The sequence below is a fragment of the Myotis lucifugus genome, unplaced genomic scaffold, assembly GCF_000147115.1.
Source record: "Myotis lucifugus unplaced genomic scaffold, Myoluc2.0 scaffold_28, whole genome shotgun sequence".
Lineage (NCBI taxonomy): Eukaryota > Metazoa > Chordata > Mammalia > Chiroptera > Vespertilionidae > Myotis > Myotis lucifugus.
This window is the reverse complement of record NW_005871076.1, coordinates 8,577,242-8,592,090: the sequence shown is the minus strand read 5'-3', so window position 1 is coordinate 8,592,090 and position 14,849 is coordinate 8,577,242. Positions and strand designations below refer to the sequence as shown.

The 14,849-nt window shown below is 38.0% G+C and overlaps 1 protein-coding gene across 1 annotated transcript; it reads right to left on the bottom strand.

Annotated features, from left to right (window-relative positions):
- Positions 1–5,007: 5,007 nt before the first annotated feature.
- LECT2 (leukocyte cell derived chemotaxin 2) lies at positions 5,008–13,841 on the bottom strand. The gene is made up of 4 exons (XM_006086560.3): positions 13,661–13,841; positions 11,623–11,719; positions 9,666–9,811; positions 5,008–5,196 (listed from the first exon to the last, which is right to left on the bottom strand). The coding sequence occupies exons 1-4, from the start codon at positions 13,704–13,706 to the stop codon at positions 5,030–5,032; spliced, it is 456 nt and encodes a 151-aa protein (XP_006086622.1). The 5' UTR covers positions 13,707–13,841; the 3' UTR covers positions 5,008–5,029.
- Positions 13,842–14,849: the final 1,008 nt, after the last annotated feature.

Sequence of the window (14,849 nt, the reverse complement as noted above, 5' to 3'; positions counted from 1 at the left end):
ATACAGATGTGGGTTCACCCTTTGTATCTGCTGATTGTGGACCTTGCTGGATTTTGCTCTGATGTTGTCTGAAGCTGGCCACTTGATGTGCTGGCCCCAGACCTCCTGGGAGTTTCTCTGGTGCAAGCCAAGTCACTGTCCCTGCCTGGCTCTCAGCAATTTGTCTGAAGCTCTGCAGGGCAGAGCCCCAAGTAGTCCAGTGGGCGGGGCCTCCAGAGACTGGGTCTTCCTCGGGTCTTGCACCTTGAATGTCCCTGCCCTGAGCTGCTCTCCCTTCCCCCAATGGAACTGTACTCTGTGGGAATATCGAGGACTTGCACAAGGGGCTTACCCTCTCTGCATCTCCTCCTGTCTTTCCTCTGTGTTCTCTGCTCTCAATATTTTAGATCAGCGACTCTTTAACTGATTTTTGAACTGATTTCTCTGCAGTTCAGCTGCAATCTGCTCTGGGGTTGGGAGCAAGTGGATGGAGCTTCCAGCTACTCTGCAACAACCTTTTGTTATCAGGAAAACATTTAAAACTGTTCTCACCTATTAGGAGATCAGAATACAATGTGATAAATAGCACATTTTATATTCCTTTATTTAGAGACTGCTTATGCATACATTCTAACCATGGTACCACATTCATTGTCACTGAGTTCTGTAAGAACAGTCATCTCATTTCATTTACTTGTGAGTTAAAATTTCTCAAAACAGTGTATTGTATATTAGTGCACACTAAATAAATGCTATTAGAGCTGATATTACTGGTTGAAAAATAAAAACAGTTTCCTAAAGATAGCTATTATAATTGCAGAATTATATTAGCCATAGCTTAAGATTTCTGCACTCTCTCTCTTTCTCTCTCTCTTCCCTCTCTCCCTCCCTTCTTCTCTCTCTGGTAATCAATAAAAGAATAAACAAAATATATATATATATGCCTGAATGGTAAGGTAATAGAGTGCCAGTGGTGTTTGCACTAGAGGATAATGAAGCAAACAGAGAAGGACTAGAGGAAAGGGAGGTCGAGGGGGAGTTTAGCTCACCCCTGATGATAGCTCACCCCATAGCTCACCATCATAGAGAGAGAATGAGTACAAGTGCCCTCTTTTACATTGAGTGAAAAGTTGCTGCAGTAAATATGATCTTCAGTGGCCCAGTAGTTGAATCTAGAGAACTGAGTACTATAATGACTCTTAGAGCAAAACTCAGAGTAAAACTCATCAGCTCAATTAAATGACCCTGGTTGGTCTTATTGGGTTGACAAATTGAAGAGCAAACATTTTTAGGACAACCAAAAACAAGACAAGAAAATATGGAGTATTCTTGATGCTTCATTTAATGAAAATGTCTCCATTTACTGTGGAAGTCCATGAAAAGTACTGTTTGCCTAAGATTAGAGGATTCTAGATAAATGAAAGAGTTTGATATTAGATGGATTTCGGGCTTTAGGCTTTTAAAAGTATCTTAGTTGTGTAAGCAACTTTTTCATGCTAAACTTGTGTTTTTGAGTTTGCTAAAGGGTTCTGGAAAAGTTAGAATAATTTTGTAGGCGAAATGTAAATGTAGGTTGCACTGAAAAGACATAAAAATAAGATTCTCAAATTTTTGTTTTTCCTTCCTTAAAAACCTTCATGGGCTCATTTGTATTATGCTAAATACTAGAAATTTGGGCAGATTTTAAAATTATATGTATTGCTCTTGATATGCTACTAAATGTGACAAGTGTCACAGGATATAAGAATTCTTCCCTCTGTAGGCCTGGCCTTTAAATTGACCACTTATCTTATATTTCCATTAAATTACCTTTCTGCAAAAAACTTAAAAACATTTTCAAAATAAAAATTGATTTTGTTCACATTATTTATAGTCAATGAACTTAATACCTGACACCACAATTTTTAAGTATTATCACTTTCACTAAGGAAAAATAAGTTACTCAGTACTCTTACTTCTCTGTCATTTGAACCTTTATAATACTTTACACTGGACACTCAAACCTGAAACAGAAATTAAAAAAGGAAACAAAACTCTGATATAATACACCAGAGGGCGGGCGCTGTATTCTAGTTCTTACTCTGCATTTCCGTTCAACAGATGTGAGCGTGCTTGTGGAATGCTAGGCAGAAGGCACAGTTCTTGCTCTATCTTGGGGAAGCTCTCCATCCAGGTAACGAGTCTGGTTTTTAAAAAAACCATTTCAGAAGGTTAAGTATTTAGAAGGCTATATATTTCATTATTTAAACATTTTAGAGCTCTTTAAAAATTGCCTTTAAAGTCTGTGCTGTGTTCTTGTTTTATGTTCTCAATGGAAACATAGCTTTTGTCCTTTGAAAACAAATGTAATTTTTAGAGACAATCTAAAGTTATTTGGCACTATGGAGATAAATAAGGTAGGTTATCAAACCAAGCAGTGCTGGTTATAGTTTTCATTTTTTAAATTAAATTCTTAATTTGCTAACCTTGTATAACACAGTAGAGAATAGTATCTAATTGGGTATGCCTTGTGTAGACTCTAAACTATCTGAGAACCATCATTAACACTTTTTCCTGGCCACCCCTCTGCAAGTCCTAGTATATCTATAACATATAATTCATAATAATAAATACTCATGAAATCACCTCCCAGCTATAAAACTACAGCATTGATAGTAACTTAAATTTGCCAGAGTTTTTCTGTCCTATCAAGTCCTTAGGTAACCAGTCTTCATTATTTGTTTGATTTCTTTTTTATATATATTTATCACATAATTATGTGTCCTAAAAATTATGTTGTAGCTTTAACTGTTGTGACTTTATAAAAAGAGTATTCATGCTATATTTGATTTTTTGGACTTTTTTTTTTTACCTTGGTATTACAGTAAACCCTCGATTTTGCGGACCTCAGTTTAACAAACTTCAGATTTAATGAACAAAATTCCTGGCTCATATGTCATATGTGAAAATTAACACCCTGTTAATTTTAAAATGCTTTTAACCAAGATTTGCTTACAATTAAATTGACAGGTTGTTTTTTGTTATTAATTCACTGTTATCTTTAACAAATTTTAACAAATAGGCCATATCTTGGAAAAAAACACTAGAAATTTTGCCAACATAAATAAATATTACATATCTACAATGATAGTCTACATATTTAAATCCAACAGTCACCGCTCAAAAACAATGTTCAGTGAACGATTAGCACGTATGCATCATGGGTGGTAATTAGTTCTATTGTAGCATGGCGTAACTTTATACAGCAGTTTTAACGTGTGCCAGCTGATGTTCCGACGTGCTAAGCCATGCCCAGCCGTGTGCATTTGTTTACTAGTGCTGACTGGTGAATGCATGCATTTACTAGACCTACTCAGCATAAACTTAAAATTACTATACTACATACAGAAAACTTTTCTGTGAAATTAAACTTTTCATGCATAGTTAATTTTAATTACACAAATGTGTCTACATAAGAAAGACAGGTAGCCCTGACCAGTTTGGCTCAGTGGATAGAGCGCCGGCCTGCAGACTCAAGGGTCCCGGGTTCGATTCCGGTCAAGGGCATGTACTTTGGTTGCGGGCACATACCCAGCAGGGAGTGTGCAGGAGGCAGCTGATTGATGTTTCTCTCTCATCGATGTTTCTGACTATCCTTCTCCCTTCCTCTCTGTGGAAAATCAGTAAAATATATTTTTTAAAAAAAAAAAAAAGAAGAAAGACAAGTAAACTAACTAATTTGTCAACTTTTTGACATATGCATTCAGCAAACCTACTTTATTATATAACAGACACCCCCTCGCCCGAAATGGCCCGTTATATCGAGATTTTACTGAATATTGCTATGATTCATCCATTTTGTCGTTAGCTGAGGATTATTTATTATGAGTGCTATGTAATATTCCATTCTATAACCACAATTTATTTGTCCATCTCACTGTTGATGGGCACTTGAGTTGTTCCAGGTTTTGCTCTGACAAATAGTGATGTCACGAACATTCTTATACCTATGCCCTAGTATACAACTGCAGCCACTTCCAACCAGTAGTAAAGCAAGTTCAATTAATTTCATTTTCCTCTAACATATCTACACTAAGAATGGAGTCATTCTACTGGAGTTTTCTACACTCCAAAAGGATTTAAGCAAAAATTCATGAAGGATATTTTCAGAATGATGAATTCAATTTATTCATTTCTTACTGACAGACTAAACTCTAGGGAGCCATAATTATTTCTGGTCCTTTGAACATTTGTATGGTTATTTCACGTTGGCACCTGTTGCCAATATAACCAAGAAATAATAATTTAGTATACAATGATGTGTAGAAATAAGTAGCTATCAGACGCATATGGCTAGATAAGGCTGACTGTCTTGGTTCCCTGAGATACTTCAGGTTAGGATAGAACTCTTTCTCTTTCTAGTACACCTTGTTATGCAATCATACTGAAATCTAGAATAATACATATTTTCTTAGGCTGCCATTATTCATTAACTTAGAAGATCTACCACTTATATAGAATGTGGGAATATAAAGACCAGTGAATTCTGTTCTATTCATGCAAGCAGCTCACGCTCCAACCAATTTGACAAACCTAAGGATATTGCTGAAATTCTCCACAACCTTAACTCAAAAGAAGCCTCCAGTTTATTCAGTTAATACCTATTCAGTATGTATGAGTGTCCAGCATTGTACAAACCTCTATTCTTTTACCATAAATACAGATTAAGGCTTTTTTTTTTCCTAAGCAAAAGTCTAGTTTTAGAATAATTAAAAATGCAGTCTGGACTAACTTGAATTTACATGTTTATTTACTCTATGTATTTAGGACTAAGAAATATTAAGAAAAAGCCACCACCCCAGATATAGGTTACCAAAAGTTCAGAGAGCCATGAGAAATTAGTCGACATAAAAAAACATGAAAGTGGCAGTGATTTGAAATCAAAATACGGTTTTCTTCCTTGCACTTATCATGTTTCTATTTGAACATAAATTTCTTGGAAAGCAGGATATGCGTTCAGGTTCTAGGAAGATGGCTGTCTATCTTGATGATCTGGTCATCTGTCTTCCATTTATAGGTACACGGTGGGATCACTCCGGTCACAGTTTTCAATGTGTATGTGGGATTGTATGCCAGGATAAACTTTCTGCAAGGGCAACAGAATTCCCAGTTTTTCTCCCTTCTTGATAGAACCTTTATATTTAATTGGCTTAATGTAGAACATTTTAATACAGAAACCTAAAAGAAAAGAAGTAAAATTATTCATTATCTGGGTTTTAATAGCCTAGAATCAGAAATTTTAAAAAATAACAAATAACTCACACAAAAAAAAACATAAAAAGAAAAGAGAGTTGATTGAATTCAATGGGGGAGTAGAAGGAAATGACAAAATCATACCAGAAATAAAGACAAAAATTGCAAGATGCCCTAGGAAGAATAAATTTAAATGACAATGTAATAAAAGCATTAAACAATAGCAGGAAAACACTAGATAACTAAGAATATTGACCTGGAATACTGTTAACTCTAAGGCATATTCTAATTAAACTATTAGACTTTAAAGACAAGGAAAAATGGAAAGAACTGGCACAAGAATACAAATCTTTCTAAATACCAAAAGAAAAAATTTTAAAGACCCACCATATAGAGAAATTGAGTTAATATAATACCATAATTATAATGTAATATGACAATGTTATATCTATAAATGTTAACTCATCTATTAAACAGAATTTTCTATTGACTTGGAAAGGAAAACCCTACTCTATGCTGTATAGAAAAGCAATCATTGTAAAAGGCTAAAAGTTAAGGAATGGACAGCTATTTGCCAAGAAAATGGAAACAAAAAGAAAAGCAAGGGTTATGATCATGTTATGAGAGTGGAATTCAGGCCCAAAGCATTGAAACAAGACAAAGGAGGACAATTTATAATGCGAAGTCCAATGATGACACAATAGTGACAACTGTCCATGTGCTAAATAACATAGAAACCATCTGTATAAAACAGACTTCAGGAGATGCAAGGAGAAAAAATGGAAACCCACTAGTAATAGAAGACTTCCACACATTTATATCATTAAAAACAAGTCAAGGGGACAGAAAACATCAGTAAGGCTATAGAATTATGTCATACAACATGATAGCCACTAGCCACATGTGGGTAGTTAGCATTTGAAATGCAGCTAATCTGAATTAGATGTGCTCTAAGTACAAGGTACATACTGGATTTTGAAGATAGTACCCCCCAAAAGGTAAAATATTAATAATATTTATATTAATTGCATTTTGAAATAAAAATATTCTGGAGATACTGGGTTAAATAAAGTATATTATTAAATTAATTTCACCTCTTAACTTTATGTGACTCAATTTAAATTTTAAATTTAAATTTTACTTGGGTGGTTTTTATTATATTCCTTTTGGATAGTACTGCCATAGAAGATCTAGACAAAATCAATAAGGTGTGTCTTATGTATATATGAATACTAGAGGCCTGGTGCACGAAATTCGTGTACGGGGGGAGGTCCCTCAGCCCGGCCTGTGCCCTCTCGCAGTCCAGGACCCCTCGCTCCTTACCACCTGCCTGCTCGCTGCTCCTTACTGTTCAGCTCGCTGCTCCTTAGCACTGCTGCGGAGGTGGGAGAGGCTCCCGCCACCACCGCTGCGCTCGCCAGCCATGAGCCCAGCTTCTGGCTGAATGGCACTCCCCCTGTGGTAGCGCACTGACCACCAGGGGCAGCTCCTGCATTGAGCATCTGCCCCCTGATGGTCAGTGCACATCATAGCGACTGGTCGTTCTGGTTGTTCCACTGTAATGGTCACTTAGGCTTTTGTTATATAGAAGTGTAAGACCTCCACACTGAGAACCAATACAACAACTGCTAATACCGCAATGCAAGAAGACCTACATACATGGAGGATATAACATGTTCATTGATTGGAGGATTAATTACTTTCAAGATAGAAGTTCTTCTCAATATAACCTATATAATCAGTGAAAATCCAATCAAAGTCCCAACAGGCTTTTAGTGGAAATTGACAAACTGATTTTACAATTTGGAAATGCAAATAACCAAGAATTGCCAAGACAGCCTGAAAGAAGAACAAAGTTGGAAGATTTATACTATGAGATATCATTATGTATTTTAAAGCTATAGCAGTTAATTCAGTGTATTATTTGTGGAAGATTGACAAATGACTGATGAAACACAATAGAAAGACCCACAGAAACTGACCCACATATATTCAGACCCTGATTTATGACAAAAGATCTTGAAGTGTAGTAGGGGGAAAAATGATCATATCAAACTAATGGTACTGAGTTAATTAGATATCAATATGGAGAAAAATCTTGATCCCTAACTCATTCCTTACACAATCCCAGATGGATTATAAACCTAAATATGAAATATGAAGCTTATAGATGAAAACATAGGGAGACTATCTTAATGACTTCAGGGTAGGAAAATGTATCTTAAATAGGTAAAAAATGTTAACAATAAAGGAAAATAATACTAAATTGGGCTGCATTAAAAATATGAATTTTTATTTATTGAAAGAAGCAGTAAGAAAGTGAAAAACAACCCATAAAGTGGGAGAGGATATTTGCAATACATGTATCTGGCAAAGGACTTGTATCCAGAATATACAAAAAACTCCTACAGACCAATAAGGAAAAGACAATTAAGAAAGACAGGGAAAAATACTTGAATAGGCACTTCACAAAAGGCAATATTGATGTTATCAATAAATATGAAAAATGCTCAATTTTATTAGCCATTAGGAAAATGCAAATTAAAGCTAAATAAGATATCACTACATACTCGTCAGAATGGCTGAAATGAGAAAGGTAGATAAATAACACCAAGTATTGTGTGTGAAGCCACGGGAACTTTCATATACCCTTGTTTGGAGTGTAAGTTGGTACTACTTTGGGAAACTGCTAGTATCTACAAAAGCTGAAGATACACATATACCAAGTGACCCAGCACTTCCTCTACCACAGTATCCTGCCAGTTGCTGAGTATATTAATTCTAATTATGTAACTGGGGAAATTATCCCAGGGTGGATTTGTGGATGCACTGGGCCCATTATAAAATGGACCCTAGTGAAAAGTACATTGATTATCTGACCTTACAAGTCCCTAGTCTGACTGATGGACCACAGTGGCCTTTTGAGTCTCTAAAGAATTAGTATCAGTTTTAAGTAAGTCCAATAATCTCTGAAAAGCCTAGTTATTTCTTCTTCCCCAATGTACATTCTGCTAAATAGCCACAGGTCCCTTTGGGAATGGTTAGAAGTAAGGTTTACAGTATAAATTTTTGGCTGTGTGACAGAGCCCTTCCTCAAAGAAACTCAGCCTCCCTTTTACTCAAGGGGCTCTGGGACTGTGAGCTCAAGTGTACAGGGAATTGGGGTGGGGTGGATTTTGACCCATTGTTGTGATGATTGAAGTCAGAATTCTGTTCATCAGACCTGGAGTGCTTCCATTTATCCAAATCAAGTAAGGCTTTAGTAGGCTGCCCACCTATTTCATTCTAGGGTCTCCATGATTAACTAGACAAGGCCTCAGATTTCCGGGCTTCAGACGAATATGATTACTGCTTCAGCTCTGCTGCCTGTTAGGTAATCATGCCAACCTTGGCCTTGACTACTAAGTGGACTTCATTCAATGGCAGCAGTTTCTCTTGTCATTCAAGCCTAAGCCTCTGTATAGTTCCTCGAGGACATGGGCTCCCTCACAAAATGCTTCTTACTTGGTGAAGGGATTGTCCTCCGGACTCACTTCCAGCAGAAATGCATGTTCATGTTCCTTAAAAGACATGTGCAAGAAAGTTCATAGCAGCATTTTCATAGTCCCTAACACTGGATACTGCCCAAATGTCCATGTAGAGAAGAATGACTAAATAGATTAAGATATATGCATGTAATGGAATACTACATAGAGCCATAAGAACTAAAATGATGTGCAAAATATGGATGAATCTCACAAACATGATGTGGATGGAAAGAAGCCCCATAAAAGAGACTGCATGTTGTTTAATTCTATTTATATCATCTTCAAAAACAGGCAAAACTAACATATGGTGGGAAAGTGATTGCCCTTGCTGGGAATAATGAAAAAGTAGCACAAATGGTCTCTGGGATGCTGCTGCTGTTCTTTGTCTTGATCTGGGTGCTGGTTACATAGGTGCATTCACTTTCTGAAAATTCATGGAGCTGGACACTTAGGCTTTGTGCACTTTTCTGTGTGTGTGTTATAATCCCAATCCCTGGAATACCAGGAGACACAGCTTTACCTAGAATATAGAGGGCTTTGTAAATATTTCAGTCAACTCTTGGAGAAAGGCCAACATTTTCCAATTGTGGAATTTTGGTAAATGAAAGTATGTATTCATGATAGTTAGTATTGCTGAAAGTGGTTTTGTTTATAGATTGTTAAGCAAAACCACATGGGCCACAGGAAGAAAGCCCTCAGTCAGCTAGAGAAGTAGATGGAGTGTGTGCTTAAAAGCAGTTGACTCCAGGAAACCAGTGTAACATCTTTGGAAATGCATTAGCTGTTTTAGTTTGCTACACCAGGTCCTTTATGTTGTAGGTTTTATCATCTTGAAGGGAGTATGAAATTTCAATTATGGAATATGCATTCAATAAATAAATATCCAACATCTCCGTATGTGTCCCAGACATATACACCACCTCTTACCTCTTCCAGATATCCGAACACCATTATTGATGGCATTTTTGTTTTTATAAGGTTTCTCCTGGCCCACAATCATTCCACTGAAAGGTGCATACACAGTAGATCCATCAGAGCACAAGACGTCCACACCCTGGTGAGGCCTATGATTTCTAGGATGCAGATGAGAATGAAGAGACTTAGGAACTGCCCTGGAAGCTTTATTGCCCAGGAGTGTGGTGTTAGCCCTCTGTCCCTGGACCAGGGTATCAACAATTGAAGCTGCTAGAGCATATTAGGATGTCCCAGGTTTCCTCACTCTGTTTTGCCCAATTTTAACCTCCTTCCCTGAAGGTAGTAATAACCATGTTGTAAAGATGAAAGCATTTAAGATAGTATTTGGCACTTGGGAAGCCTTTAAAAATATTAGCTATTCTTATTATATGGCATTTTGGGGAAATGAAGCAATCTGTATGAGTACATTTTAATATAGACCACTTAGGAAAGAGTTGTCTTTTTATGGGAACCTATCATAAAAGAATCTTATGTTACCCTAGTCGTGCTTTTCCCTCAGCGACCCAGAAGTTATTACAAACATCATTTACTGTACATGCTATTTTAATATAGTGAGTGATGCTGCCAGTGTTTATTAAAGTACATGTAGCACAAACACAGAATGTTTCCAGGTTGTGAGGTTTCTTGAGGTTGTCGCTAACAGTCCTCACTGTTGTCAGCATGCCCGCTCTTGCCAGCCTCTTCTTTCTAATAGGCTCCTGCCTGAAAACTCAGACTCACCAGGATTGTTAGATGATGTAAAGCAACATTGAGCAGGTTCCAAGTGAAGAGCCATTAAGTTATTGTATAAGTCAAGTGCAAAATTTTAGGGTAGGAACTAACTGAGTCTTAATTTTGGCAATTAAGAGGCCATTTTTCCATATTTCCCATCTCTTAGGTATATCTCCAGGTGCTTGAGGTTACTTTGTAAGTATCCTATATGCAAATCGACCAAACAGTGGAAGGACCAGTCACTATGATGCGCACTGACCACCAGGGGGCAGACACTCAACACAGGAGCTGCCCTCTGGTGGTCAGTGTGCTCCCACAGCGGGAGTGCTGCTCAGCCAGAAGCCGGGCTCAAGGCTGCAGGTGGAAAAAGAGTGAGGGGTCCTGGAATGCAAGAGCCCCAGACTACAAGAGGAATGTCTGACTGTCGACTTAGGCCCGCTCTTTGGGGAGTGGGCCTAAGCCAGCAGGCGGACATCCCCCAAGGGGTCCTGGACTGTGAGAGGATGCAGGCCAGGCTGAGGGACCGCCCCCCCCAAGTGCATGAATGTCATGCACTGGGCCTCTAGTTATCTGTATAAGTGAGAGTTCCACTGTACTAGTAATGGGGGTGGAGGTTAATAATGCAATTGGACATGCAGCTATTTCATCATAGAGTGGTACTCCCAAGGTGATACTGTACGTTACTGGAAATTCACAAGTCTGTTCCTCATTGTCTGAAATAAATTGCCTGCTTAGGGCCACCTCCGGTGTTCAGCTCCCAGAGGCTGGGTTAGTACACTGTGGTTTGATGGAAAGTGGATCCTAAGGCCTGAATCCTAGTTCAGCTTTCACCACCTCCAGCTGTGTTTGGCAGGTCCCTTAGCCCTTTGGTGCCTCCATTCAAGTTCCTCATCTATAAAATGGGATAGTAATGCTTGATTTTCACCTTGGAAAAACCAGGTGAACTAAGTCAACATGGGAAAACACTGTTTGCTCCCCTTCCTCTTTTCCTTATTCCACGCTCTGTTCCCAATTCAGAACCCATACTTGAAGCAGAGTTCTTGGAAGTTGCTCCAAAGACAGTAATGTAACTGATTCCATCTCCGAGTTTTCCTGTTGTCAGAGGAAATGATCATGAGCACTTGAGGAAACATAAGGCAGGCACACTAAGCAAAGAGGTCAATAGGTCAAGAGCCCAGAAAGCATATGGTAAACATACCTCTGGGCAGTGTACTGGCCACAGCCATGGCTGTCACACGTCCTGATCTCATTGGAAGACTTGCCAGCACATAGATTAGCCCACGGCCCAGCCAGCACTGAAAAGGAGAAACATGAGAGGCAAATTTCCTGTCTCACATATTTCCAACCTCCATTTGCCTTGTAAGTCTTCAGTGGATTCTGAAAATCTTGTTTTTGCTATAATTTGTCCCTAACATTCTATAGTTTATGGTAAGCTCTTCCTTTAATTCCTGGTTCAGATGTAAAATTGGCTTTTTCTCTGGCCACAAAAAGTCCATTTTATGACATATAGAGGTATTTGTAAGTGTGTCTGTTGATAGGCATTAACCTCCATCATTATAGTTTCAGATTATCAACTAATAAATGGCATAAAGTGTGCTTTTCAAATTTTCTTTGTTCATTGTTTGGCATGGGGTTAAGGAAAATAATCAAACAGGTTGATTTATTTAAAGAAATAACCCCAGAAATTCTTAAGTAACTTTGAAATGTTTCCTTATTGCTAGTCCCAATAATCATATCCAAGAAAATATTTGAATTAGCAGCAGTCGCCAACCTTTCAGACCTCATGGACCACCAGTGGTCCGCGGACCACCGGTTGGCGACCGCCGCTCCAAAGGTTTCCTTAAACCAGCAGTCGCCAAACCTTTGGACCTCACGGGCCACTGGTCGGCAACTGCTGAATTAGAGAAATAAACTCTGAACTAACAAAGTGTATGTATCACTAAATAAATCTCTCTCACATTTGCAAATGGAAGAGGGAGATTCTTAAAAATATGAACATGTCAAATCAATTTAGCTTAGAGTGGAGTCAGAAGGGAAGATGGGGAAGAGAGTAGAAACAATTACAGACAGTCCTTGGGTTACGTCGCACTCGACGTACATTGTTTCGTGGTTACGTTGCCATCTCCCATTTATTTATATAAAAAAAAAAATTCCGTCATTTCGACGTATGTACATATGTGCTTTATGTTTTTTATTGTTTATTTACCACAAGTAAAGGTCAGGAATTGTTATCTTTCTTTTAAATTTTTTTTACTGTTTCACTTCATTATTGCTGTGTATATGCTCCATGTGAGTGACGTAGGTGCTTATGTAGGTGGCTTCCGAATTGTGGCGAAAATCGCCTTACGTCACACCGTAGGAACGGATCTCCGACGTAACCCGAGGACCTACTGTATATAAAAAATTATGAAGCAGTAAAACATGGAGAAGGGGGCTAGCTCTCTGTGTGTATTTTGTACAAACTTTGTAAGTGCATCTTCTCTTTAATATAGTAAGCACTTGATAAATGTTCAATTGAATTTTATTTCCAGGATTTTCAATGTTAACATTCATAGCAAGATGAAGTTAGCAAACTCAATCTTTCATTTTAAAGCAAACTAACCAAAACAGAAGCAAAACCAAGAACCTGTTAATTTGATCACTGATTTTATTTAACAGTATTTTACTATTTATTAATAATACATGTGCTATGAAGTGAAGGTACAAAATATGGCCATTAGGCATATTCTTTAATATTCTTTCAAAAGTCTTATACCTTAAAGCCACACTTCAAGTCAACACCTTGATCAAGATATAAAGCCATCACTGTGGCAACTAATATTATCCTTGGGAACTCAGGCAGAGACTAGACAATTTGTTAATTTATTCATTTTTCTCTTAGGCTGTGACTATTAAGGGAGCATTCCCCTGGTCCCAATCCCACTAATCTCTGCATCAGGAATTTTCGAAGTCATATTCTTACACAAACTTTTCATCTTCTAATTACATTCCAATTAAGTTCTAGACCACAACTGAAAGACATTTCTTAACGTCCCCCCCATTCCGCTTTTGTTTCCCTCATTAAAGAACCAGAGCATTCGGTGGACATCATTGAGAGCCCCCTGTTCTTCCTATTGCATTTTTAATATCCAGATACACAAGTTTCTGTTGTGATTGTGCTATTATTGACTTTTAAATCTATCCTTGAAATAAGTTTTTACAAATTAGCTGAGATTCTAAAATTGTGTCTGACTTACCAGTTGAAATCAAAGCAGTCAAAAGGAGGACTCCTGAAGAAAACATTTGGCTTTTATTTTCCTGTGATGCTTCTTCCTCCGATAATTATAATGGCTCCACACTCTCTTTGAAGAATATTCAAGTCTGAGTAAATATTTTCTAGCTATTTAGCCTTAGAATTCTGCATTTTTCATTTCTTTAACAGGAGACAATGGAACAAGTCAAATTCTAATATCCCATGGCTAGCTATTTGGTTCAGATGTAGGACCTATATAAAAGCTTCTGAGCTGAAGAAGCAGCTAATTTTATTGGAAATGCTGACTAAATATTAACTGAAAGTGATCAAACCAGGTGAAGAGTGACTGTCCTCAGGGCTGTGGCTTCGTGAATAACTGCAGATACAGTAAAAATACAAAAATACCCTAACTTTAGGATAATAGTTACCTCAGAGCAGAGAGGGAAACAGAGTTGTGCAGGGGTACACAGTGCTTAAACTCTAAAATAACCTATAGAAAACAGAAGATCAAAAGCAAATATAAAAAAATATTAATTTGTTAATCATTGGAGGTGGATACCTGTTGTAATGCTCTCTGTACTTTCCTGTATATTTCAAATATGTATTCGCATTTCCTTCCTTTTGTGGGAGACTGAGATTGGGGCCCCAAATCTCCACCTCTCCCTGCATCCACACCCTTGCCATGACTCTTAGGGGCAGAGGGGGTTTTCTCAACCTCTGATTTGTGGTTCGATTCTATGATGCACTTTGACCAACAGAGCGAGGCAGACATGACTGTATCTGTAGAGCCTTCATGAGGAGGACATTCCCGTACTAACCTCCCTTCTTGTGTCCTGTTGTCTTCATGAGGAGGACATTCCCGTACTAACCTACAGGGAGAGAATGACAGTCACGTGGAGCAGGCTCATCCTAGCCAAGCCTTCCAGCTGAAGCCAGACTAGCACACATCTTAATTTACATTAGAAAATTCCCAGCTCTCAGGATTATTGAACACAAATGAACTCCATTGTGTTTAAGGAAATAGTAAGGGAATTAAAGCAAATTTAAGCTAACTAACTGGACATTTGTCCAGAACGAGGCTGGCCTATGTCCATTTTGGAGTGGTATTTCAGGGCCAGAAGGCACTGTCCTTGTTCTTTGCGTATAACCAGTGAGTATAAGGAATGTCCAGATGATTGCTACCTGTTAGAGAT